Source organism: Montipora capricornis, chromosome 6 (genome assembly GCF_036669925.1).
Source record: "Montipora capricornis isolate CH-2021 chromosome 6, ASM3666992v2, whole genome shotgun sequence".
Taxonomy (NCBI): domain Eukaryota; kingdom Metazoa; phylum Cnidaria; class Anthozoa; order Scleractinia; family Acroporidae; genus Montipora; species Montipora capricornis.
In genome coordinates this window covers 73364642-73377744 of record NC_090888.1, presented here as the reverse complement: position 1 = coordinate 73377744, position 13103 = coordinate 73364642, and the positions used below count along the sequence as shown (strand labels likewise).

The window sequence follows — 13103 nt, the reverse complement described above, 5'->3', positions numbered from 1 at the left end:
CTTATGAAATTTACAACGAACTTTGCAATTCACCTGTCAAAAGCTTTGTGAAATGCACTGTAATAGCCCATCCCCTTAAGTTACTGATGATGATCAACACGGACATACTTGTATGTCTTGAATGGACACATTAAAATTTTATCTGCGCAATTTGTACCATTTTAAGGAAAGGAAAAGGAAAACACTGGTTCCCATTTGTCCACCTAAGTTAAGTCTGGTTGGATGGGATTAATACCTGGATGAGTGACTGCCCAGCAACACCCCATGCTCTACTCTCTAGGAAGTCATGCTACTGCATTGGTCACAAACCATACCTTCCCAGACTTTCCAACCCCATTTGAAGGAAAATAGGGAGTATGTTCTTGTGCCAAAGGCATGAGCCTGTAGGGAGGTCTGGGGATATCCCCCCGAGGAAATTTTGCAAATTTAGTTTCTCTCAAGTGGCATTTCCTACATTTTGACTTAATTTTTCTTGTATTCTTTAAGCTCTTTATTCTTACCAATGCTCGTCCGCCATTTTTGGAGGTGCTAAATGGAGTAAGACTGCAGGCGTTATGAGTCTGCACAACACAGGGTGCTCAATGGAGAGACTGGGTGAGATATTATAGGATTAGAAAGTGTAATATGTGACGTTTACACTCAGATTGCAAAAAAAATACTTAAGCAATTTTTTTCCTTGTTTTCAGAATTTCATAATAAATCAGGAGAACCTGATAAAAATCGGGAGAGCCGGAGGCAACGCATCAAATAAGCAGGGTTGGAAATTGTGTGCCTCCCACCTCTCCGTGATAGTATGTGGGCTGAGTTAAAGTTAACCCTAACTTCCCCTCATCAAAATGACAGCTGATTACATCTGGCTGTGGTGCTGTGCTCTGACATCAGACATGAGACCATATAACACCTACAAGAGGTGCTTTATGACATGTAAGCTTTCAGTCCAATATTGTGAGCTGCTTATTGGCCCTGAAAAGTCACTACAGGGAGCATGTTATGACAAGAATGTCATGCAATAACCTTAAAAGGCCCCAGGGCTACCAGCCCCATTACCAAATGCAATATCCTTCGCAAGTAAATATTCATTCATTCACAGTAACCTCTCCATCCTCAAAACCAACAATTGCCTTCACTTGCATTGATTGTTAATCTCAGTTTACAGTGTCCCCAATGAGTACTCCAGCGCAAGACACTTAATTTAAATAAAGTTCCTTTCTTTCCATTTTCGAGATAACAGCTGATTGGCAGTCATGAGATACACCGGTTGTAACCCAAAACACGAGCAAGGGGCCGTGTAATATCTTATGAATCCAACTCACTTTTGAACCGTGAACCGTTGAGTGTGCTTGTTGGTTGACCTCACGATATATAATTAGGAGCTTTCCTGACTAGTAACTTAACCCCTCCTCGGAAACGTAAGTACTTGGTACTTATTTCAAATCGATATAAACTCGTTCCAGGTCCGGTCCCTTGGGGATTTCAAGGGGTAAGTTAACAATATTCTACAGAATGGACCGAACATCTTTGTTTATTCTAGAATCAGAAGCTTAATTTACCGAAGCTCACCTCTTAATGTCGAGAAAACCAGCTCTTTAGAAGCTACAGGGCTTTCATATGCTGAGTACCATTTTAGATGCCCTAACCGGCGAAAGAGTTTTGTAACAGTATAACCAGATATCCATCCTGCCCCAAGCAAAGGCATTTATCCAATTCAGCCAGATTTTGAAAGGCTTTCACAAGATGCTTGCACATCCGTCATGGTGCCGCCATCTTGGTTCATAAGACTGAAAGAGGCTTGGAGCGAGGTAACGTGTTCGAAGGGAGGACCCTAGGTCGAAAATGGTGGCTCGGGAGGGGCGGGAGAAGACGGATCTCATGGATATACCCACCACGAGTCCCATAGGTCAAACTCTCATTTTAAGGGCCGACCATTTAACTTTTGGGTTCAGGGGTGGGTGATTTTGAAAAAACATTTCCTGCAAGCCCTTGTCGGAAGAAAAAAATTACATGCAGAACAAATTTAACAGAAAGCTTGTGGAAAAAAAGGGAAAAAATATCCTGCACACCAGATTGCTAGAAAAAAAAATTCTTGCTGACCAGAAATCACCCACTCCCCCCCCCCCAAAAGTTAAATGGTCGGCCCCTAAGATAAGTGTAAGCGCCCATGAAAATTCTTGTTAGACCGCCGTTGCTCCAATGGCGAACCGGGGGCTCCGATTGAAACGGTTTGTGGGATTTTTGATCAAGTAGCTCATTTTCCTCAAATCTTTATTGAAAAGGAGACGAATGGCGGAGTTTCCGTTTCTCTACCGCCTCTTGTCCCCTTACCCAATTTTCTACCAGCTGCACCTTTCAAAAGCCTCGCTAAAGGCTGCTACTTCACTCATTTTTGGGGGCGTTTCTGTACCAAAATAAAACTCTTGCTTTGCAGGCTATGATATCAACATTAACGAATAGCAAATGTTTGTATAGCGTCAGCTATACGTTTCAGCATCATTGTAAAACAATAAAAACTTAAATCAAATTCCGGCACCTCCTGTGAACTATCAAGCCGGCTTGTGGGACAAGTATTTTTCTCATTGTATCTCAATTGTAAAAAGGCCATCCTTGACACTTGTACTCATAATTGGAGCGAGTACTCTTGGTTGGGTCTGTCGGCGGAAAGGAGCAGCCTGTATTCCGCTCGTTTTTATCACAGTCAAGTGATAGAAACAGGTCTTCTTGAAATCAGTTTATTGTTCTAGGTTCTGAACTCGTTGCGTTTTAAGACATTAGCTATTTCTGAAGAGGCTATCATTAAACGCATCAGGTAATTCATGACTATCATATCTTCATCCATTTTAATGCTTTGTTCCTCTTCCTGGCTTGTGATTGTACCCGTCAGCTCACTCCTGCAGTTCAAACAGATATTTCCCTCGTAGTCGTACCTGTGTTAATTGACATCACAAATAAGATAACGTTTCACAAAATAAATCTTGCCAGTATGATTCGAGGATTATCATGGCACTATATCATCATCATCATTGGCGCCGTCTTCCCGTTCAATAAGTACAAAGCGTTTCCTGGGAAGCCAATAGACTGGAGAGGCGCGGTATAAAATGAAGAGACGGAAATGAAGGTTACATACTATGATTACTTTATTTTGAAAAAATTAGGGCATAAAAGTCATTTTTATCCATGTACTTACTGAGTAGCCATTGTTGCCTCGCAGTCTGAGCTGTCTTCCATTAAAAGTTGACAATCGTCTATTTGACCATTTTAAAAGGTAAGCAAAATTGTTCAGTATTCAAACATCTAAGACAGCCAGGGATATATATGTCACCAGTTTCAAAATTACAACCCACAGGTGGATGTGAAAAAAAATAGGGCATTTTAAAATAAGGGACAGTCATTTTTGTTTAATACCCATGAGTACAAGTTTACTGAGTAGCCATTGCTGCCTCGCAATCTGAGCTGTTTTGCATTAGAAGTTGACAATCGTCTACTGTATAGCAAGGATATTAGTCTTTATATAGTATATACTAAAAATACTAAAACATTGGATAGCGTTGAACGCGCACGCTGATTGGCTACTCAAAATCCGGATATCCTTTGCTATTCACCTCCGAGGAATTGGCGCGGAATTTGCGCCCGAAAGTGCTGTAATCTTTGCAGGAATAAATGAGTTAAAATCATCGTTTTGTGTTATGCTATCTCACTGATTTAGTATATACTAAGACGCAACTATTCACCTCAGTGTCGTTGGGTAGTTAACAACTATTCACCGAAGTGGAGGTGGCTAGCGGTGGATATTAGGGAGCTTACGAAACGGCGACGTCGACAGCAACGACGATGCTACAAAACAATAGGTTTAGTGAGAAAAACAATGGCTCTGCACGCTCTGCACGTGCGTTTTACACATTCGTACATTTCTTTGCCGTCATCTCCTAAATGACGACGTGAAATGACCAAATTCAAGGTTCTGTGGAGTACGTTAGCACATGACAATGAATTTTCAGTTCTCTCTCTACGCTTCCAACTCCCTCATTCCAGTTTAATTGCTCGACAGTTACTACACATTTTTAACGCGGAACTACATGAAATAGTTTCGTAGTGATATGAATAACGCGAACTCGTATTTTTAAATGAAGTCCTCGCATCCGTCGTCGTCCTCGTTTCGTAAGCTCCCTATTTTCCGAACCGCGAAGCGGCTAACCCTCTCCAACGCTAGAATATCCAACGCTATTCACCTCACTGAGGTGAATAGTTGTTTTATTATATACTAAAACAGTGAGATAATATACAGCACAAAAAATTAATTTGGATGTTTTCTTCACTTGTTACGGATGCAAATCGGGACGCCATTTTTTCCCGAGTTGCTCGGAGGTAAATAGCACAGGATATTCGGAGTTTGACGAGCCAATCAGCGCCCGCGTTCAACGCTATCCACTGTTTTAGTATATACTAATGGTGGATATTTACCGAGCGGCGCGGTAAATATCCACCACTAACCACCTCCACTTCGGTGAAGGTTAGACGATTAGTATAATTGATTAGTATGATCGTCTATATAGCGTGGATATTGCTACTATGAATGACGTAAAAATGAGCCTACCTGAGCTGGTATCATCAAAGTTGTGACTTTGAGGTACAACATGGGATGTTGATGCCTAAAACAAAAATAGGGTTCCAGGCAATGATAAATGATGTAGCACTTACTAATGATACTGGATTTCCATATGAATATGCTCAAATACGCTTTCGTATACTCTGGAAACGGACTGGAGTATGAAGTATGGTAATGTGTATATGTATAAGCGTGTGGGACCCTTATCGTCGCTGTCATGAGAGACGTTTCAGAGAGGGGCGAGGGTTTATAGTCCTTTAACCGAAAAAAACCTTGATTGTAGGACACCTGGGGCCAGTTCCTGAAAGATGAAATATTTCTATTCCAGGGATAAATGTGCACATTTATCCCCGGAATAGATTTATTACACCTTTCAGGAACCCGCCCCAGACCCATTGAACGATACAGTCCGATTCTCTACTAACGGAGCCAACAATGCCATCTGATGTGGGGAGGGAGCTTGTCATACCTGCGAGGATGTGCTTTCCTCATAGAGCCCAAAGGCCTTAGCAAATTCTTGTTGTTGTTCAGAAAGAATCCTGTGGACACTACTTTTTAGTGAATCGACTTCTTCGTCTAGTTGCTGGCGTATAAGATTATCTGTTTAATAAGAGCAGGAGAAGATGTAAACATGTTCTGTAAAGAGATATCTGTATCATGATTCCAGTGAGGGAGCCTCTAGCCCAAAACAGGCTAGAGTTATAGAATAGGATCAAAATGTTCTAAGTTTCAGCTTTGTTATTTGCACCTAGATGTCGAAAGACTGCTGCTGCGGCGACTGAGTCATCATTGGAACTCCCTATTGACATGTTATCTGCTGGAAACCCCTCTGGAACGCCTGTCTCCTGCAGGCTGGCTGACCCACCATTTTCCACTTGCACAAAGGATTTCGAATAGCTGCTAAAAGGAAAGATAATACTTTGAGTAAATGTTAAGCCATTTTTTTTTTAATGAAAATGAGGCCTTTTAGGATAAGAAGCCACTTACCTTTTCTGTTCGGGTTCAATTCCGGAATAATTCTGTATCGAATTGGGATCGTTCTCGCAAAAGCCCGTCATGTTCAAGTGATTAGGGTGAACGGCCATCTTTTGGAAACATGGATTCTGCATGTACAGATTAACAATTAAATTGAAAGACAGAAAAGATATAGGAAAAAGACGTGGGCGAAAATAGAAAAAAGAACAATTGCCAACAATTTAGTGTGAATCTTTTTTATTGTAGAACAGGCTGAAGACAAGTGATCAGACAAATGCCGGATAATATATTAAAATATTTTTGCGCTAATCAATGATTACTAATTAAAGTGCCTACGAAGTAAAACATAACTGATGCTCATTTGAAAGACTTTTCACAGTATAGACCAGAAAAGAATTACCTGGTATGGTCCGAGAGATTAAAATGATGACGTCATCAGCAGTTGCGAAAGACAAATAAATGGTTGGCACCAGGCACATGGCATCAGGAAAGTACATCGTACAAGATATAAAATGTCACTTAATTTGTTGCTGCCATAACAAAATTTCTCTTCCGGATCCAATTTCTGCAAGGATGAGCTTCTGCTTTTCTTCCTTAACCAAAAACCATTCATTTCCAGAGTTGACGAGAAATACCTAGGGCAACATGGGCTCTATTTAATAGACTTTGTATCATCATATTACATCTTTCTTGAAGGTCAAAACTTGTGCCAAGTTTGAATAGTATTGCTCCATTACTTTCGAAGACATTCTTGATTTTGTGAAATTATATTCAGTTGCTGCAACCACCAATGACATCATCACTTTCCTCTTTTACATTAATGTAACAACATAAATATCACTGAAACGAACAAGAGAAGAATGATTATCACATAAGACCATCATGGACTGATGTAATAATCATTACACTGACCTTCTGAGAAATAAAGTTTTATCACTGTGATTGCAATGCTCTTTTTTTCCTAGCGCTGTACAACAGCTCTTTACATCCAAGCTTTGAGTTGTTTCTTCGAAGATCACACAGCGCTGAGATTTTCGCGCCAAAAATGGCTGTCGCGTCGAGGGTATTCCGCTTCGCTTTTCGCGCCCTTTTTTGGTTCGCACTGTTAAAACCAAGCTACAAACAACTACAAGACCGTTTTAAGGACTATTTTTTTGCTTGAAACTGTCAACAAGTATATTTCGATTCTAGTCAGGAACTTACATATTACTTATAACATACACAGAATTCATCTTGTTGAAAATTTTTTTTGACATTTGGTAAAATGGTGGATTACGTCAAAGACATTGGAAATGCTTCAACTTTACTACAAGGTAAGAATTTTCAGTGATAATATCACCTTAATACTGGTGGGTTCTCAATCATTAATTACATTAATAATTGTTGTTTAAGCCTGAAAAATCTGAAAGAAAATTGTTTTGTGAGAATAGGGCTAACCATATATGTAAAAAGGTGAACAAGGAAAGTGAATCTATAATTGTCAGCCAGGACACAATCATTGCAATAAGGTGCATGTTTCGATAATAATCAATTTTTTTCCATAAAAAGTGAGGACGTTTGGGAAAGAGAATGAGTTGAATGGAAGCTGGTTTTTTTTTTCTCAAAGAGCTTACATTCGAAAATCTGCTTCATTTCATTTTTTTTCCAATTTATCAAATGAACAGCTCTTGTAAAGGATCTGCTTCAAAATCAGAGCAACGAGGAAAGAGTTTCAGCCCTGACAGATCGGATATCGAGCCTTGCAAACAAAATGATCCAGCTGGAATTTGACAGAGATGAAAACAATTCCACGCTTATTCAGATTCATAGCTGTGCTGTCACACTGTGGAATATTGCTGTAGCGATGAAGACTGGTGGACAAACTGGAGCAGTTAACAATGCTACCCGTAAGATCATTTTTTCATCAGTTGCTAATACTCATAGGATTGCTGACAGCCCCTGCAACTGATTTGACTCAATTTTTTCAAAAGTCATGAGGCAAAAACCAATTAGAATGCGGTGCACCTTCTCTATTACTATCATATAAATAAATTGTGTTTTAATTTATTTCAGTGCGGCACGCAGCGTGTAACCTGTCATTTCTGGCGAATGCAACTGACACGAGTGAAGTCACCTTCAGAAAACAGTTAGTGGTACGAAAGGAAAAAATTTCTATTGATTTGGACACAGAAAATGCGTTTTAGATTTATGAGACAAATGATCCGTATCGAAAAATAATGCTCTGAGGATGGGCTCTACTATTAAAGAAGTGAAGTGAAGTGATCTATTGTATCACTCTAATGTTACAAGTTGAAGAACTGAGTTGCACTTCATAAAAAGGGGCAGTGCCGTCCAGTGCGTGTCATGAGACCCGGAAATCCCGGGTTCGTTCAAGAAAAGACCCGTTCTGACCGCTTGTTTACTTTGATCCTGGTAGTCCTATAGTTCAATTAATTTGACCTTTCCAAATAAAGTATGTGGAAAGCATGTAAGCTATAATTATGTTCCTGAGATGTAGAAAGTATCCGATTTATGGTGGTCAAAACAAAAACAAAGATTGCCCAAATGGTTTCCATAAATATAAAGTGATAAAAATAAAACTTCGACAAATTTGTAAGGTTAAAGTGGTACAAATTTTATTATCCTCTCTGTTTTGATTAGATGGCCACCAAAACAGGAAAAGCTTGGCTTGGTAAGTATGTGTGGCGAAAAACTCGATGTAACTAATACTTAGCTCATAACATTACAAACCGTCTTCCAAAACTCTCCAGTTTTTCCTCAGTATAAAGCGAATCAGATCACGCACAGCGTAGTAATGCTTTTTTACCTGTTCAGTTGCTCTCAATCTGTTTCAGATTGTCAGAACCCAGCCATGGCAGAGGAATGCCTCTCTTTGACATCTGGGGTAAGTTTTAAGTGATTTTATGAATTTCAAAAATGATTGTTTCTCTCTTTATATAAATATCATAGTAGACGGACTGTGGCGATTCGACATTGTTGCTTGAAGTACAAAAATGCAAGGGAGAGGTTTCTACTCATATAGTCATACACACCTGATTGAAAATATTACAATCTCTCATGCGTGAATGCAAGGTGCTTTCAGAAAAGCAACATTTCCCGAAATCTCGTATATTGGAAAGGATTAATGATATATTGCAAACATATTCATTGGTTAACGTTAAAATGGATAACCTAACCATTTTCGATTTCTTTACCTGACATTAATTATAATACTACCCTGGGGCTCGTACTGCAAATATTACTCATTAAGAATAACAAGAAGAGTGATCGGACTACACACACAGTCACAGCCCGTGATGTCACTTTGCAGTGTTGGGATGGATTACAAAAACTTTGGGCTTTAAGAAGCGAAGAATCAGCATCAGTGGAACACAACAAGCAAGTAGCAGAGAGTGAGCGCCACATGTTCAGAGTATTTTGTTACAGAGCTGAAGCTGTGAGTATCATTCAGTCTTTAGGTGATAAACTTTATTGAAAGTGTCTCATAGCATGGGGGAACACAGCCTGGGTCAAATCGAGATCAGGAACTAAATTATCATAGGGAAAAAAAAGAAAGCATTAAACAGTCTTTGCGAAGGAAAAAGTTCCAAATTCAATGATTCGCAGCCATAAGTACTCAAGGGAACGCTGGAGGCCGAGAACCGCACTCTGAGGGCCCCGCTCCTCTTATAGTAGTGAGGAGGGGATGATCGGTTCCCTTGTTTTTCCTGTTGTAACTACTAGTAAGCGCCCAGGTAGATGTGGTAGTGTGTAGTGACGATGTTAGACAAGTGATTCTTTTAGAACTAAAGGTACATTAGAAAGAGAATTTTGGCGATACAGAAGACCAGAAATACAAGCGGTAGATCCTTGCAGAGAGGCTGGCTGGCGTCCAGAGTATGATCACCTCACTGTTGATTGCCGGGGCTACGTTAGTCATGAACTGGTTATGCGGTATCGGTTTGGTTTTACCAAGAGAGAGATGAAAACATTGGTAGCTGCCCCACAACAGGTAGCTGAGAAAGCTTCATATTTCATCTGGTTGAAGCGTAATGATAATGTAAGGTTGGGTTGATTAGAGTTGGTCACTTTTACTTCTTGAGTTCCTGGTCAGCACCAGAACTTTTGAAGCCTTGTGGAGGGGCCGCGAGGGGGAATAGGGGCCGAAATTGGCTGCCCGATGGTTTCTTCTGATTAGTTCTGATACTGGATCTAGATTTGAAGATTGTGGCTCGGCATCATTGAGGTGTTTTATTACTTTTCTTTTGTTGCTAGGAAAAAATGCAAAATTTATGAAAACTGGCGTTTCTCTAGTTTTTGATTGCATAGAATTTTACCTTTCAAACTTAAGTTAAGAGGTAATAATGATTATGTTGCTAATTGAAATAGGGATTCTCTTTGAATCACCATGACGCATCACTCCGATATGTAAACAAAGCTAAAGAATTGTTAGCAAAGCTTCCTTTAAAAGAGGTATGTAGCAAGTCAGAAGGTTTCATTTAATGTAAGGGCGTACAAAGAATAATTAACTTATCTTATGCATCTTTTGCTTGCTTTGAATTCTTAGAGTATCACTCTAGCAGAAATGTGCTACAACTTTGGAGTCGATACATACTATCGGGAAGAATATGAGAATTCTATACACTGGCTTAGGTAAGACCATGACCTGTATGTTTTTTTTTGCTTTCAGTTACACTAAAAGCGTAGTGCTACGTGTGGTCAGTTATGCCTCATAACATACCTGTTGTGAAAACTCCTTAGGGAAAGCTACGATCTACGGAAGGAGCGGGACCCGTTCGGCACCAAAAAGGAGGTATGTTTCTCTTACTAAGAAGCCCAATCATCAGACATCAGTGTTATCCCCCAGACGAATCACGTGTCCCGTTTTTGTATTTCTTGGATTAAAGAAATTACAGAAAACTAGTTATGACCCTCACCATCCGTAAGGGAAAAATTTGGGCAAGCGTTTCTTCTGCGACTGTAAAGTTTGCCCAAGAAAAAGGTAAGTTCAACCTGGCTTAAGCATCCATTAAAACTATTCTTTTTAGTGAGTCTTTCAAGACCCCTTTCTGTTTCATATCTATATATGTTGACATTACCCTAACCCTACCCTAATCTTTTTTACAGCAGGCCACTACCTTGCGTCTCATGGCAAATGCTTATCTTGACTGGGACTCTAAACAAAACTGGCAAATGGCTCTCAACGCAACAGGCAAGACTGAATAAAATCATATTTTTAATAACACCCAATTTGATACAATTTTTATGCGCATTTGACTGGACTTGAACCCATCCAAGAGGTGGGTTAGGGTTATCTTTCATTCATTGATTGCTAGTTTCATTAAAATGTCCCTTCTTCTATTAGCTCATACTCTTTATAAATTTCCATAAAGCAATATAATTATGCTTAATTTTTTTGTTAATGCATTTATTTTCAGACCTTGCAAATTCTGTAAGTATTACTTTGATGTACAAAACTGATTCAATGACACTGACTTGAACACCAATCAATGTCTGCCCACATCGTTTTGTCATTTGAAGGAATGCAGTCATCCAGCTGGTCTTTATCTCAAAGCAAAACTACTTGCAATGGGAAATGGACATGAAACATTTCCAGACAGCAGACTGTTTTCAGGTACTTCACTTAACATTTATGACTAAATTTGCTGAAACATAATTTAAAAGTGACTGGATTGTGAGTTGATTTGTATGTATTTTTGTTTATTTAGCCTTTGAGGAAACTCTTCAACATCCGGACTTAAAAGTAGAACTTGGTGTATGCGTTGTACATTTGGCCATGCAGTACATGAGGTACGGAAGTATTCACTGTCACTGTTACTCGCCCACTCACTCACTCATTCCTTCCTTTCTTCTTTCATTTATTTATTCATTCTATTTCATTGATAAAGGACAATAGAAGTGAAGATAATTAAAGTAAAACCAGTTAAGATGGTATCAGAAAAAGCCAGCCTATATATGTACACTCTTCACTCCCCTCCCCTTTCCCCATGAATTAATAGTGATGAATTTATTAATATTTATTAGTTAAATGCACCGAAAATAAAGTACCTAGGAACTTCTAAATCTAAGAGAGCTTTCCTTTTGTTAGAAATGGCCGGCCAGACCCGTCAGTTTGCAAAGAAAACGTAACAATTTGATGGAACACTTGCATGATTAATCCCTCGCATTCTTGTGGAGACGTTTTTATCATCTCCGAAGCGTGTTGATTTGAAGACGTTGTAGAGTTCGTTCTCCTAAATGCCCGGTCTGGCTGGTCAGTTCTGACAAAAGGAAAGCGCCCTTAGTCTATCATGGCCCACACTACCTGCATATACTGGGATTGTGCGACTCGTGATGTTACTATATGGGACATAAAAAAACCCACACACTTGTCGCTAAGAGTAGGGCACGTAGTTCCCGGTGTTGTGGTCTGTCTTCTGTTGTGTATCATGGTTGGGAGGATAAAAAAGGGGCCACAGTAATTGGCGCAAGCTGTTGTGGCGCTCTGCCAGCTTGACTGGCAAATTTAATAAAATAACTATGCAGATTTCATCGTCATCGCCGTCATATTATTTTTAATCCATAGGACCGAATTAGCATTTAACTGCTTAAAAATCCTGGAGTCACGATTTAGAAACTCTCCTGATATTTCGAAGATTAAACTAGAGAAATTGGTGAGTTTCTGTTAACTGATTAGTTCGTACACATAACCATTGCCATACAGATTACGTTCCATTCACAACTTGAAGTTCTTTTTTAATCCTGAGCAACACCTGAGTGCCTCCTAAAGCTAACTGATGCGGGTTAATCCTCTGCAAGTGTTTTGTCGACTTAAAAATGAATGAAACAAATAAAAACGCATCCTTTCTTTACGAATCCCAGCTGATATTAAATGTATTCTTTTGAAGCCGCAGCTGGTCACAAATCAACTGAAACCAGGTCGATACTGGAATTGCCTCAAGACGTTCGCCAAGGCTAACCTTACACCTCAAAACGATGTTAAAACTATTTTTGAGCCTGTTATTAGGGTTTAAGATTAAAGAGTTAAGGCTTCTTTCAAAGAGAATTGACCCGAAATAACCTATTTGGTAATCTGTGACCTGACCTGTAGCCTGAAACTTGACCTGTTATCCTACCAGACGTTGTTACCTCTTGAAGTTCTTTAACTTCAAGAGTTCTTTAACTTCCCAGTTGACGAGTAAAATCGTCTGGCGTTAGACAGAGTAAAATCTGTTAAGTCCCAGTACCAGGAGTCAATGGGTTAAAACGTTTACCTTTCCACCAATCGCATGGACTTTAAAAAATGCATGAAAATGCTGGTCACATTTTCAACTACATTTGAGAAATCGAATGATAGCGTTCCATGTCTTCTTTGAGGAACATAGCTAAGAAACGATTTAATGGTTATCATGCCGCCCTCGTTAAATAAAGAATATTCTTAATTATTCTTTTGCATTGTACATGCCCTTGAATTTTCAAGGACAACATAAATTAATATCGACTGTGACATCAGGGTAGAAAACTGAGAGATACTTGGATACTTTAAAAA

The 13103-nt window shown here is 39.4% G+C and overlaps 3 protein-coding genes across 3 annotated transcripts in view; 1 reads left to right on the top strand and 2 right to left on the bottom strand.

Annotated features, from left to right (window-relative positions):
- Positions 1-1786, bottom strand: part of LOC138054530 (biotin--protein ligase-like) — a 12779-nt gene extending 10993 nt beyond the window's left edge. Inside the window, exon 1 of the mRNA XM_068900986.1 lies at positions 1561-1786. Coding sequence (XP_068757087.1) covers positions 1561-1696 — 136 coding nt within the window. The 5' untranslated portion in view covers positions 1697-1786. The remainder of the gene's footprint in view (positions 1-1560) is intronic.
- A 948-nt stretch (positions 1787-2734) lies between these two features.
- LOC138054409 (uncharacterized) lies at positions 2735-5658 on the bottom strand. Its single transcript, XM_068900852.1, has 6 exons — positions 5588-5658; positions 5349-5497; positions 5070-5200; positions 4589-4643; positions 3418-3475; positions 2735-2921 (listed from the first exon to the last, which is right to left on the bottom strand). The coding sequence occupies exons 1-6, from the start codon at positions 5656-5658 to the stop codon at positions 2735-2737; spliced, it is 651 nt and encodes a 216-aa protein (XP_068756953.1).
- A 1181-nt stretch (positions 5659-6839) lies between these two features.
- The window catches only part of LOC138054408 (testis-expressed protein 11-like), a 31145-nt gene continuing 24881 nt past the window's right edge, over positions 6840-13103 (top strand). Inside the window, exons 1-14 of the mRNA XM_068900851.1 lie at positions 6840-6888; positions 7240-7461; positions 7628-7707; positions 8216-8246; positions 8410-8459; positions 8886-9011; positions 9944-10027; positions 10122-10207; positions 10316-10367; positions 10682-10766; positions 10993-11006; positions 11096-11189; positions 11284-11365; positions 12141-12228. Of these exons, the coding sequence (XP_068756952.1) occupies positions 6840-6888; positions 7240-7461; positions 7628-7707; positions 8216-8246; positions 8410-8459; positions 8886-9011; positions 9944-10027; positions 10122-10207; positions 10316-10367; positions 10682-10766; positions 10993-11006; positions 11096-11189; positions 11284-11365; positions 12141-12228 (1143 nt within the window). The remainder of the gene's footprint in view (positions 6889-7239; positions 7462-7627; positions 7708-8215; positions 8247-8409; positions 8460-8885; positions 9012-9943; positions 10028-10121; positions 10208-10315; positions 10368-10681; positions 10767-10992; positions 11007-11095; positions 11190-11283; positions 11366-12140; positions 12229-13103) is intronic.

Bases quoted from the DNA above. Each gene is read 5' to 3' on its own strand.
- LOC138054409 (XM_068900852.1), bottom strand. From the start codon at position 5,658: ATGACGGGCTTTTGCGAGAACGATCCCAATTCGATACAGAATTATTCC. The intron at 5,201-5,348 runs GTGCAAATAACA...CTTATTAAACAG, and splicing joins AGCAGTCTTTCGACATCTAG to ATAATCTTATACGCCAGCAA. The intron at 4,644-5,069 runs GTATGACAAGCT...TTTTTGTTTTAG, and splicing joins AGGAAAGCACATCCTCGCAG to GCATCAACATCCCATGTTGT.